This window comes from Triplophysa dalaica, chromosome 4 (assembly GCF_015846415.1).
Source record: "Triplophysa dalaica isolate WHDGS20190420 chromosome 4, ASM1584641v1, whole genome shotgun sequence".
Lineage (NCBI taxonomy): Eukaryota > Metazoa > Chordata > Actinopteri > Cypriniformes > Nemacheilidae > Triplophysa > Triplophysa dalaica.
In genome coordinates, this window is record NC_079545.1 from 7,439,445 (window position 1) to 7,452,748 (window position 13,304).

General features: G+C 37.9%; 2 protein-coding genes across 3 annotated transcripts; both read left to right on the top strand.

Moving 5' to 3' along the window:
* Positions 1-137: 137 nt before the first annotated feature.
* On the top strand, positions 138-2,819 carry rwdd2b (RWD domain containing 2B). 2 transcript variants are annotated; one of them, XM_056745363.1, is made up of 5 exons: positions 138-427; positions 581-810; positions 888-955; positions 1,258-1,623; positions 1,853-2,819. In XM_056745363.1, exons 2-5 carry the CDS (start codon positions 616-618, stop codon positions 2,091-2,093), a joined length of 870 nt encoding a protein of 289 aa, XP_056601341.1. In that variant the 5' UTR covers positions 138-427; positions 581-615; the 3' UTR covers positions 2,094-2,819. The 2 variants fall into 2 exon arrangements, with proteins under 2 accessions (XP_056601341.1, XP_056601340.1); XM_056745362.1 differs by having other exon boundaries at positions 138-423.
* A 1,302-nt stretch (positions 2,820-4,121) lies between these two features.
* cdca5 (cell division cycle associated 5) lies at positions 4,122-8,757 on the top strand. The gene is made up of 6 exons (XM_056745364.1): positions 4,122-4,319; positions 4,416-4,522; positions 4,733-4,812; positions 5,263-5,325; positions 5,406-5,909; positions 8,455-8,757. Exons 2-6 carry the CDS (start codon positions 4,468-4,470, stop codon positions 8,533-8,535), a joined length of 783 nt encoding a protein of 260 aa, XP_056601342.1. The 5' UTR covers positions 4,122-4,319; positions 4,416-4,467; the 3' UTR covers positions 8,536-8,757.
* Positions 8,758-13,304: the final 4,547 nt, after the last annotated feature.

Below are 13,304 nucleotides of genomic sequence, written 5' to 3' on the forward strand. Positions count from 1 at the left end.
AATCCTATATAGATCAAATAAATGTATTTGTATATGTACATTCTTTCATATATATGTGAAAATGTAACTTTAAAAATGATTTCGACATCAAGGCTTTTATTTTGAAACTCATGTTTCCGTTTTGTCTTCATGCTGTTCTTGACAGAGAAGCTTGTTGAATGTGGGATTTTGTTTTTGACAAGCTTAACTCATATCAATATAATATTCCAGTAATAAAGCCACAAGTATTAGAGAGCAGCTTTGTATGAACATTGGACAAGAGGTTTACGGACGTCCCCGCGATGTGGGTGTGCTATCAAGAAGTTTTCCACTAGTTCCCACTTATTAAAGGAGAGCTGTTGTACTGTTGGATCAGAAAGCCAAATCTTTAAATCAACGTCATCTTACGAATTTGGATGTAGTTTTCCCTTTTGGTTGACATTTGTACGTATGTAATGGTTTACTTCTATTCATGAGAAACGTGTGAATGTACTTGAAAAGCAAAAATTGGAAAAGTAGTGTTACAAGCATTGTATCTGGCCCAAAACAGTATTAAAAACTTTAATACCTATTCACTATCTCTGTTTCTATGGTTTGACAGTCTGGTGTGGAGTTTGGAAGAAGAAAGCTAGAAGTATGGCTTGCTCAGAGGACGCCGAGGCTCAGTTCGCAGAAATAGAACTACTATTAAGTATGTTTCCAAGTGAAGAAGAGTTTCAAGTGGACAAACTCTCTCACGCAGAGCTCGGCGCTTTCGTTGAGGGCTCAGCTTACACCCCTCCAAGCACAAGACCCCAATTTTCTGTTATGTTAAAGGTGGAGAACCCTGAAGTAAGTATAAGAAATACATTTTACATTAATGTTCAATAATAGTTTGCCTATCTAAGCTCATTTGTTGTCTTTGTCAGGTGAACATTACATTGTCCTGCACTTACCCAACTGATTACCCACGAGTGTTGCCAGAAATTACTGTCAGGTATGTACTTATTTTATATTGCGCTGAAAGCACTCTCATACTGTGCATTGTCGAAATACTTGAAAGAAACCTTCCTTTATGGAATACAAGGGCATTTATTCGACTGGTATAATCCTATTATGCACTGTTAGTACTGTGATTATATATTCAATACTCTGTTCTATTTATGTATGTAGACTGGTTGTGACCTGCAATTTTACAGATACTTGAATATGTCACAAATGCTTTCTTGCTTGTGAGTTGCTTTGGATAGAAGAGACTTCTAAATGAATGAATGTTAATGTAATTTTTCCCCCTTCCAGATGTCATGAGCTCACTAGAGCGCAGCAAACACAGCTTCACTGTGATCTCAGCGCTTACCTGTCTGAAAACTGCTGTGGGGATGTTTGTGTTCTGTCTGCTGTACAGTGGATAAAAGACAATGCACAAAAATACGTCACTAGAGGTATCCCTCTGAGTGAGTCCAAGAAAGAAAGTGTCTTGACACTGTCAAAAGAGTCCTTTTCCAGACTCTGGATCTACAGTCATCACATTTACAACAAGACCAAGAGGAAGAACATTTTGGAATGGTCAAAGGAACTAAACCTCTCTGGGTTCAGTATGCCTGGAAAGCCTGGAATTGTGTGTGTGGAAGGCCTGCAGTCTGCCTGCGAAGAGTTTTGGTCCAGGTATAGATTGACATCGAAAATTTATGAGAACCTATCAAACATTTGATGTCATGAAATAAGGGTGAAACATCATTTAACATTTTATTATTTCATGACCATCTTTTCATACTGTATGACTTAGCTTGCAACCATGGCAAGTACCAATTGCTTTTGACATCAGGCCTTCATCTGCAGTCATTGTTATATGCATGCATTTTCATTTTTAAACATTAACCTTTTTTTTCACTAGGTTGAAAGTGTTAACATGGAAAAGAATTATGATTCGTCACAGAGAAGATTTCCCTCTGGATGACACTTGGACAGAGGACAGAATCGACTCCTTCCGCAAGTTTACTAGCTTTAATGAAGCGATTTTTGACCCTCATGGAAACAGAGGAAATCACATGGACCTTGGACAGCTTTTTCAGTTTCTCAATGACAAAGGGTGTGCTGATATCTTTCAAATGTATTTTGGGATCGAAGGAAGATAACAGTTTATGTATGTGCGTGGACATTCTGAAAGGACGTGCAGTAAATTAAAAGGTTTCTCATGACTTTCTAGAATATGGGGAACATTATTGTAGCCTTCATTTTTGGGCTCAACAATTAATGTTTAATTACCTTTATAAAAATGTTTAGCCTATAAATTACACAAATTATAATGGGAGAAATAATTGTGTGTTTAGTCAAGAATCATTCTAATACCATCATTTTTAGTCAACAAAATATGAGTCTGACTTGCGTACATGTTCTAACTTCAGGACTACATTTCTCACATAGTGCCATTTCATGGTAACTATTTTAATGCTTCTTTAAACTAAGGATTGATTAAATGAATGCTGACATCTAACAATACTATGCAAATAATCCCGGCCCTGAATATTGAATGACAGCATGCTGTTGCAAGTGATAAAATACTTTTATATGTGAGCCAACAAAACAAGTGACTTACTTTTCAAACCAAAGGTTGTTTGCTTGTTGCTTTCGTTGTTGGCTGTTTTTCTCCAGAAAGGGGAACAAAATGGTATGCCGCACTGACATCCATGCCAATAAAGTTATTACATTAATTTATGATTTTTGGGGGGGTTCAGGAGAACTTCAGCACTACAATTATTGTTTTAATTAGAGACAAGCACACTGTATGTTGTTCTATTGTTCTATATTTAGGCAATCAAGGTGGACTTCTCCATTAAAATTTTGCTTTTTTAGCCAACGAACACATTAAATAAATGTGCCTCATTGTTTGTGCCATTTGTGAAGCATGGTATTTTGATACTGTAAGAAATTTAATAATCAATGTAATTGAATGTTTCTTAACATTTTTCAGGATTAAAATGTGCTGTTTTGTGTATTTTTGGTGAAATGTTATATTTTTTGTAACCTTTAATCTAAAAGAATAATAGACGCATTTTTATTTGGGGGGAAAACTTTTTTTGGCTGTGTTGTTGATCAGACAAACCTTTTTTAAAGAAACAGAATCATATTAGCATGGATCACCTCAGTGTATTTTACGGGTGTGGAGGGAGAGGTAGTTTATTATCACATTTTTAAAAGAAAAATCACAACAAAGTTTGGATGTGCTTATGTGTGTACTACACTTGGTTAAAGATACATCTTTCAAAACATCATCAGTATTGTAATCGTGATCTTGGGGTGTTGCAAACATACCCTCGCCTGTGTGACCCAGCCAGGGCTGATCAGACCTTGAATTGTGACAGGTTACTCTATTTAATCCACAGCGATTGTTAGGATTTCTTAGCAGCTTGTCATACTCCTGGTGGCTTTTCACTTCTGGGTTACTGCTAAACCCACTTGACCGAGGCCTGAGAGATTGTTGGGGTCTTGGGGTCTCACTCCTGGGTCAGAACTGTGCATGCCTAATATTTTGAGATGGACATTTTTTGACTAGAGAGGACATGACAGACATATTAAATGAGGACTTTCAGGTGCTGGGGCTCAGGTTGGCAGGGCTCTCTCCTCAGTTTACGTCTTTCCCTAAACATGGACTTTCTGGAAACTTCCCAGTCCTGCTTGGCCAATCTTGCCCATCAAGATGTCACATACATTTTACTACATAAAAATACATCAAATTAAAATCTGCTCAAGAAATGGACAGGCATCATTAATACATGTCATTACATTCAAATCCTTTTACTTACATTAGTATAAAAAACGGCATATAATTTGAGACTATGAGACATTAGTCAAGTGACGTGAAAGTTATTTGTAAAACAAAGTAAAACACACAAACATTATAATGTGTTATTACTGTTTAAATGTGAAGATTTACCCTTGAGGTAAGTGAGAGCTTCGAAAGAATTAATGAGCTCGTCAGCGTCCTCGTGTGACCATTAGGAGGCGCAAACACGTGGGGAAAGGAAGATAGGCGGAAGCTCAATGTCACGTGATTTTCTCTGCAATCGATAATTATGTTTAATACGTTTCTTAATTTTTTTTTCGTCGATTGTTTGAATCGGCTTTCATTCGTACGTAAATAGCAAATCTTTACGCATATGATATTTAAATCTCTGATATAAAAGTCTTGTACCGTTGTGGCTGGTATGGCTCCACCCCTTACGCACGCCACGCCAGTCATGTTTTCTGCGCTTTCTACATGGAAAGGCGGGCGAATTTGAAAGCAGCGCAGATTCGTGTGTTTCAATAAGACGGAATAATTTGTCTTACTTTTGACATTATCCTATTTAATACTGTGAAATGTAAGTAAAACAAAAATGTACTTTTGACGGATTCCGTGCAGTGTTGTTTTCGCTGTGATTGTTGTGTATGTGATTGTTTTTTATTCGTTGTCTTAGCTCACTGGCTAGCAGGAATCTGGTACTCTCTGGAACTGTAACTTGTTGCAAAATGAGCAACAAAACCCCACGATTAACGTCCCGAAAAAGCAGCGATCCTATCAGAAGTGAGTGTTAATAAACTGATTCATTAGAGTTTATTAACGTTATGTACAGTTTGCTCCTTGTTAGAGAGTAAACGATCGATGGGAAGGCATGATTAGCTAGGGTTATCATTGTAAAATTCAAAGATTTCTTATACATTTCTTATGTTTTTTATTTGGTTGCATGTTTTCTTTGCACAAACGCAACGTCTGTTGTTTGTTTATTTTTCATAGAGTCCAACGGAGGGAGTCCCCCTAGAAGACGGTCTTCCAGGTTGTCAGCAAATGACGAAAACCTCCCCTCAAAAGTTTTGGTAAGTTTAACGTTACCTAGAAAGTGAATCTAACAGACAGAAATCAAAAAAAAAAAAACTTGAAATAGTTTCTAGTGACCTTTTGTGAACATTTTGTTGTTATCCATATCCAATTAATTGAATAAATTAAATTTAGAGTGATATGAGGCATTTGTTGCTGTTGTGTCTGGGTGACTTTGACTTCCCGAGGTTGTGTCTGAGAATGTGAAATGGACATAAAACCCAAAGCACTAATACTGCTGTGAATACTTAAAAAATACAGGTATATTTCGGTTTTATTCTAAGCTTAAATCATATGTACATTTAAGTGTTTTAAAGGTTAAACGTGTCTTAAGATTTTTGTAAAATTCTGTAAAAAAATAGTGGTTATTGTATTGTCCTGCATCTAAAGAATCAATGAAAAATAAACATTGTGCTGGATATCTAATACGATGTCTCTTAATTTTTAAGGCCCCACCAGTGGCTGTTAAACGGTCAATCACTGTTAGGAAAATTGCACCCAGAAAAACACAGGTATATCTGACAAATTAAAAATACAGAATATTGATCATGTACCACAGCCTTCCTTTGCTTATTTGGAAATGTTCCTCTAGGCACCATCTGACAGTAACAAGGAAAATGTGGAAAGGTTGTCAGAAGTTTTAACGAAGACGTCCAAAACATTTACATCATCCCCAAATACATCAGCTGCACCCAAGACAGCAATCCTCTCTCCTGTACTGCCCCCTTCATCTCCATCATCCCAGCCTAGAGAATCCGCGGAGGACCTTGTTTGGTCCAAGAAGGTTCGCCGTTCGTACACTCGCCTGAGTGTGGGGGACAAGTCATTTGAAAGCCCCAAATCCCAGCCTGCCTCATCCTCCTCTCCCAACAGCCGGCAGACCATGTTTGGATTCGAAAGGCTTCAGACGCCAGAGGTTATTCGTAAAACAGAAGGGTCTAGATCAGCACTTCAGGGCTCCATGTCATTAATTGTGGGTTCTTTTAACATCTCTGCGGCTGATGATAGCGCTACCAACCCTTCTGAAGTAGACCTAAACATCCCTGGTGTCTGTCTGGTGAAGAAGACGAGGCGAAAGCGAGTCCAACAGATAAAGGTGAGTGCCAATGAGCAAATGAGGTGGTAATCTAAAACTCAAAAGCTATTTAAACAAAAAATATTTTGTGCTGCTAGTATCACAAAAGATAATTGATTTTTTTCTGTTTTCCTTTTTGATTCAGTTTGGATCACTTTGTTTACTTGCAAATTCCTATAGGCTGGAATGTAAACTACATTATTAGCTAAATTAATAAACTATGTGAATCAAATCAGCTTATTCCATTTTACTGTTCTTATAGCTTATTTACATTTGTTGCATATTAATCCATTTATGTAAATTTGAAAAACCTTAACATACTGCAACGACAGCATAAGGGGCCATTCACACAAAAGGCGTCTTTGCTTCTAAAAATTTGAGACGCAGCGCTCAGGAATGTTTTTTAAAAAAGTTCAGCATAGAATGTGAGGGTCTCGAAACGTCATCACCCAAATGCAGTGAACAAACAAACACCTGAACTTCGCGAACGTATGCTCTCTCTCTCTCATGCTCAAGTGAAAGTGACGTCTGCACATGCTCTTTCTCCTGCTCTCCTAGCTGCCGCGTGGGCTTTTACGGGAGAATTGTCCAATAAGGGACTAAGAATTTTTTTTACGTAACAGTTTTATATATTCAATAAAAACGTTCAGAAACCTGTACCATTGCTGGGGCGTGTATTGAGCACAGAAATACTACATAATATGAATTGAATTTTCACAATTTTAAATGAAAATACTCCTTGCATACTTTATTTCTCATTAATATTTAATATTAATATTTTAGTATAAATTGATTAATTCAGATCTATGCTATAACGATGGAGCTAAATGACAAAAATGTTATGTCCTGAATTTTCGATAAATGTTTTCTTTTATTTAAAGGGTTATGTTTTGGATCTATTGTAATAGTTTGAATGATTCTGTATCAAATTAAGGGGCCGTTTACACGAGACTGTTTTCAAGTGAAAGCGCAAAACAATTTATGTGATTTGTCTGTCCCCTAACACAGGAACAGCGTTTTTGGGGACCGAAAATGCAAACTTTTAAACACCGTTTTTGAAAACTACGGCGTTCTCTTTTCCGTGTAAATGAATGCAAGAATGCAGTACGCAAGAATGAGAAAGCGACATCGTGCGCATGCGTATTAGGTGTGGGGTTGTGGTATGCGCGTGTATACCCAAACACAACAAAGAAGAAGAAACAAATACAACAATGGCGGATTACATGGGTTTTTTTGTGCTGCGCAATAGTTTGTTAACGCTTCTCCAGCAAAGTGTAGATTTACTAAAGATTTACTCTTAACACTCATTCACGGTGACGAAGGGTTTTTAAACAACACTTTTGGATCAGACCCGGGAGGACGAGTAGATGGTGGGACAACTTTGACAAAAAAAGACAATTTTTCTTTACAAAGAAATGTGGCCAACCACTGGCGTGGCAGCGTTTTAGTCATTTTTGCGGATCTGTGTAAATGGGATTGTTTTGATAACGTTGTCGTGTGTACGTGAAACTTTTCAAAAACGCAAAAGAAACTTTTCCATTTTCATCGTGTAAACGTGCACTAAATGAATGATTTCAGTAAAAGTTTTTTGTGCTTTATTAGACCGTTTTAAATAAATTGACAAGACATTCTGTAGAGTTAATTTGTTTTAACACTGTGAGCTACAATAACTCTCTGAGAGAACTATTGCTATAAATCGAACAGAGACTGGAGATGTGACTTGGATTCCACCTCAGAGACTTAAGATTTGACTTTGACGAGACTTGAGACTTGGCTTGGACCTCCGAGACTTGTAAACATGATTGGTACAAACAACAAATTAAGTATATTTGCGTCAAATGCTAATCGCCTTCCTCCGGATGTGCTTCGTTATTCTGCGCTGAATTAAATACAGAAATATGATGAAAATGACTCTGGAGCGTTTTTGTACGTTGTCACTGCATTCAAGCTGTTTCTGTATGAAGATAAGGAGCAGAGACTGCTAAGTACATGTAGTGTTAACGGTGCAAATTCAGACTGTGATGTTTGCCATGAATTTGCGCTAAGGTACGTTAAGGAAGCACATGCGCACACTTTGGTCAGAGCAGCATAAATGCATTTAGCAGCATATATGCCACATATGTTACTTCAATTATGCTGACTGAGTCCATGAGCTAAATCACATTATTTAGATCAAATGATTGCCTTTACCTGAGGTAAAGTGTAATTGCAGTATTGCCAAAATCCTATTATAATAGCATTATGAGGGTACATGTAAAATAGTCGAGCAGCGCTGTGTGTTAAAATTTAAATTATTTTACCTTGACACGGCTGCTTTAAAACGTGGCGCTCCTGTGCGATGTGCTGCAAAAGACACGAGCATGGAGCATTCACAAACGTCCGTCAATCGCGTGTTTGCGTAGAAAAACAAAGGAAAAGTAGCGCAATTTGAATGGAAAAACACGTTCTGTGTCAATGGCCCCTAACACAGCACATTATTCCTTGTATACTGTTATACTGTTCTAACATTAATTGTTTACATATTGTTTTTTAAGGATATTTACACTTATTCTTTCTTTTTCATCAGATGTCAGAGTTGGATCATCTTGCTGCAAAGATGAATGCTGAGTTTGACGAGGCTGAGAATTTTGAACTTGTTGTGGAATAACAAGTGAGAAGCTACATTCATTCAGGACTTTTTAACATCTTACTTGAGAACATATATTGCTTAATTATTGTTCAGTACTCCTGATTCTCCCTGTCTTGATTAAATAATCAAAAACCAGTATAATGAGAACGTTTTGTGAGATCAAACAGATCTATATTTGTTGTTCTTGTACTATATAAGGTCATTTTTCAATGCTACAACCAGAAATAAAATATAACGGAATTGTTCATTCATTTTCAGAAACAAACAAAAACAACATTGAAGGTGGTTTTGCATGGTATATTTTTTAATAGATGACTAGGTCTTCTTTGCCCACAACTTTAGCGGGACTTTTTACAAAATCCTTCTGCTGTTCTTTGATGTTTGTTTCATCTTTTTCCTATATTTCCTCAATATGTTTTTCCTCTACTGCCAAATATCTGTAGAGACGAATTCATTTAATAAATGGATATTTCACAGTCTGTGAACTAGTTTGAAAGTGCATTATGAAGCAAATTAGTTATGGGGATGGTGGTCTAGTGGGTTAAACCACTGAACTGGTAAATCAAAGGTTGCTGGTTCGATCCCAGCAGCCACCACCAGTGTGTCCTTGAGCAAGTCACTTTACTCCACGTTGCTCCAGGGGGGATAAAAGCGTCTGCCAAATGACTAAATTATTAAATTAATTATTAGTTGGTACATTATTCACTTACATTAATTCAATCTGCTTAAATCTGTGACATTTTATGTATAACCACTTTTATATTTAATTTGTGATTCACCAGATATATAACAAATGCATTTGGATTATTATGGGTTTCACTATACTACTGAAATACAGCATTGTGTTGGGGTTTTGTGCAGGAGTTTTTACCAAAACTGGTTTTACCAAATCCAACCACTAGAGTGAGCCCTTAATCAATGATTCAATTCAAGTTTATTTATATAGCGCTTTTCACAATATGCATTGTTCCAAAGCAGCTTTACAGGGGCAAACAGGAAAAATAGAAAAGGTAAAACACAGCACAGTGCATGGTGTTTATAGAACAAGGAAGATCATTCTAATAAATGATATCTAATTAATAAATAAATGCCAACACTGCCCTGCTGGGGCGAGGAACCCAAAGTCCAATGATTGATTAATAGAGAAAAAAATCCTCGGGAGAAACCAGTCTCAGCTGGGAGGGCCAGATCCCCTCTGACGTGTCATAGCTGCACTCAGTGATCCCGACCAAAAGCCACCCAGCTAATATCCACGAGGAAGAGGAAGAGCCCACCATCCACAACCCAGAAAGCCCCCTCACCGAAAACCGTGCAGGTCCAACCCGGTCCCGCTACACGATCGAAACCAGAAAACAGAGATGTCTGAATAAAGAGTTATTTAAGACTCCTAATTGTTCGGCAATAAAATTCTCCTAAATCTGTAAGAGGTAGTCCATATGATTACAAATTCACTAAGACCACATCATAACAATCCCAATATGACCAGGGGCCTGTTTCAGAATGGAGGTTTAGTGGAAGCTTTTATTATATTAACCCTGAAAAGAGGTGAACTATGGGGTTCTCCATTTCAGAATGAAAGGTATGTCAAACCCGAGAAAGCGGGGTAAATCAAGCCCATTTCTAAAAGAGCGGTAATTCATACTCTGAGTCAGTAACCATGGCAATTTACTCTGTGAACCTAACCTGGGGTACGTTTCCCAAAAGCATCGTTAGCCAACTATGGTCGCAAGTTCCGTCGTTCCAGCATTGTTTAACGATTTAAGTGTTTCCCAAAACCATATCGTTCCAGCGATCAATCGCAAGCAGCATCGTAAAGTTGCGTGGTTGGAACTGATGGTCTAGAGTTGTGGCTAGAAGCATCATTCCTTATTTTTATGACATCTGGACTAACATGCATCAAGCTTTTTATCAAAGTAAGCAAGCAACATGCAGTGCATTCCATATCCATCACTGGAAATATATACAAATTTAATTGGACATCTTTTAGTTTGTCAAGGAAATTGAAGCGCAGTTTTATAAAAGTGCCCATACCCTGCGTGCGCTAGGACCCTGGGGAATCCCTTGGCGGAATGACGTAGAATGACTCACAATTGAATTAAATATCATTAAATAAAACAACAGATAACAAAAATAGGATAACAAAAGTAGTCCTTAAATGCAATGTATGTTTTTACAGCAAGAATTTGACATTAATTCAACCTGAACGTATTTATTAGTACACGTCGTTACTTCTCCACCTGTGTGGCGTCATCAACAAACTGTGTGGAGATCATCACAGTTACTAAAATGCCACGAGTTTTTATAGAGGATCCTGTATGTGGAAAGGCTGGATTAATTCATATGTATTTACTTTGATTTCAGGAGAGCAATTTAGGACCCCAGGGAATTTTTTTCATTTCCTTGTGCTTTTTTATCAAAGCTGTACCATTGTTCTTTACAGTGAATTAGATATATCAAAATATATCTCATCCATCCTTACATCAATAACATCAGCCCCCGTAGGCAGTGTATTACATCAGAGCATATTCTTTCCCTTATGTTTTCTCACAAATATAAGTTTTCTGTGTTGGATAAGAAATTATTTAATAAAGTGTTTTTATGGGAAGCCATTCCTTCCCACACTACTCCAAGCAGGGCATGAACCGGCAATTTGTATAAAATCGGAGCTCCCTTAATCATGGCTGGTTGTAGTTGTGGTGCAAGCGCAAGGTAAGCCTTCCCAGAGTTGATAGAACTAACTAAAATAAGCAGTTCTGAATCCAAAAACTCAAAGTTTCGCATCTCTGTGTAAATAAAACTCAGAGCTCACATTTTTACTCTGTATTGTTGGAACCTCCTTATTGAAACGGACCCCAGTTCTTTTTCATTATGTTATGTTATTTTACTCAGCAATGTTTATAATTTCACTACATAGTGGTGGCCGAGTTAGGAAGAATGTTCCACCAGGAAAGTTGTGAATGAACGGGAAAGCGATTTACTGCCCTTAAGGGAAGGCAGTACAAGACGCCACTCGTTTGCTGAACGCAGGGATCTTGATGGGGTGTAGGAGGGTGTGAAAGTATGCCGGTGCAGTTCAAGTGATAGTCCTGTAGGCAAGCATTAGTGACTTGAATCTGATACGGGCTTCAACCGGCAGCAAGTGGAGAGAGATGAAAAGCGGTATCACATGAGCCCTTTTGGCCTGTTGGAAGATTAGGAGTGCTGCTACGTTCTGAACCAGCTGGGGCGGTTTGATAGCCTTTGCAGGAAGACCAGCAAGGAGAGCATTGCAGTAGTCCAACCTTGAGATTACCAGGGCCTGGACAAGGAGTTGTGCCGCATGCTCAGTGAGATAGGGTCTAACCTTTCTAATGTTGAATAAGGCATATCGGCATGACCGCGTTGTCTTTGCAATGTGATCATTGAAGGACAGCTGTTCATCAAATATGACTCAGAGGTTCCTGGCTGTTTTGGAAGTATTGATTGAGATATTGCCAAGTTGGATGGTGAGATTGTGTTGCACCGTGGGTTGTGCCAGAAACACGAGTAGTTCTGTCTTTGCTGGGTTTAGCTGGAGGTGATGCTCTTTCATCCAAGCTGAGATGTCCACTAGGCAGGCTGTAATGCGAGCTGCTATAGTGGTATCGTCTGGGTGAAACGAGATGTAGAACTGGGTGTCGTCAGCATAACAGTGAACCCATGTGCCAGTATGATGGGTCCCAAGGATGTCGTGAAGATGGAAAAAATCAGTGGTCCAAGCCCCGATACCTGAGGGACCCCAGTGATCATGTGGTAAGCAGTAGACAGCGAGCACCCCAATCACACCCTGAAGGATCTGCCATAGACTTAGGATTTGAACCAGCAGAGAGGATAGCCATGAAACGACTCTTAATTAATTCAAATAAATAAAATAAAGCTACATAAAGTAGTATTATTAACTTTATTATTAAAAGTATTACAATTGTGAGAATTATACATTAAATCACAGTTTTGATGTCAATTCCACTATTGCACACACATATATTACACAAAGTATTTACTTAAATTACATCAGAAGTAACTGTAATTAAATTACAAAGAGTAATCCCTTACTTTACTTTTTCAAGGGAAAATTAAATTACAGTGACTAATTACTTAGTTAGTAGTTACACCCAACACTGTAGTTGACCAAATTTAAAGTATATTTTATATTGCATAACAGTAGCGTTTTAAATAATCAAAGCTCCCTCAGTCAAATAATAAATACAAGCTTAAACAATATTGATTAGACACATAATGTTGATTGAACTAACTCAAATCAGCTGTTCTGAAACCAAAAAATCTGTGTAAATCAACCCAAGAGTTCACATTTTAAAGGGCTCATATGACACGGCTAAAACTAATATTATCGTTTGTTTGAGTTGTAATGCAATGTGTATTCGATTTATGGTTTTTTCCACACACCCTGCATGTTTGTATCTCCTTTTTGCCCGCCTCTCTGAATTGTGCAGATTTTTTACAAACTTCATCGCTTTGAAAAGCGAGGTGTGCTATGATTGTCCAGTTAACCAGTGCGTAGTGATTGGTCGAATACTGCAAGTGTGTGACGGAATGTAATGTCTCTTACATATTTGGAACTTCAGGTTCCAAAGCAATTGTACTGACAATTACGCCCACCTCACTTGCGTATACATTTAGGCGGTCTTAGTCAAATCATACCACGAACTGACGTAGATTTGTGGGGGTGCAGTTACACGAGGCGTTTCAGGCAGGTCAGGGTGACCATTTACTTTTAGATAGATTGCATCTTTAATTGTTGCAATTTTACA

Excerpts from the sequence above, each read along its gene's own strand:
- rwdd2b (XM_056745363.1), top strand. The coding sequence starts at position 616 with ATGGCTTGCTCAGAGGACGCCGAGGCTCAGTTCGCAGAAATAGAACTA. Across the intron at positions 956-1,257 it reads TTGCCAGAAATTACTGTCAG|ATGTCATGAGCTCACTAGAG; the intron begins GTATGTACTTAT and ends TCCCCCTTCCAG. Across the intron at positions 1,624-1,852 it reads TGCGAAGAGTTTTGGTCCAG|GTTGAAAGTGTTAACATGGA; the intron begins GTATAGATTGAC and ends TTTTTTCACTAG.
- cdca5 (XM_056745364.1), top strand. The coding sequence starts at position 4,468 with ATGAGCAACAAAACCCCACGATTAACGTCCCGAAAAAGCAGCGATCCT. Across the intron at positions 5,326-5,405 it reads TTGCACCCAGAAAAACACAG|GCACCATCTGACAGTAACAA; the intron begins GTATATCTGACA and ends ATGTTCCTCTAG. Across the intron at positions 5,910-8,454 it reads AGCGAGTCCAACAGATAAAG|ATGTCAGAGTTGGATCATCT; the intron begins GTGAGTGCCAAT and ends CTTTTTCATCAG.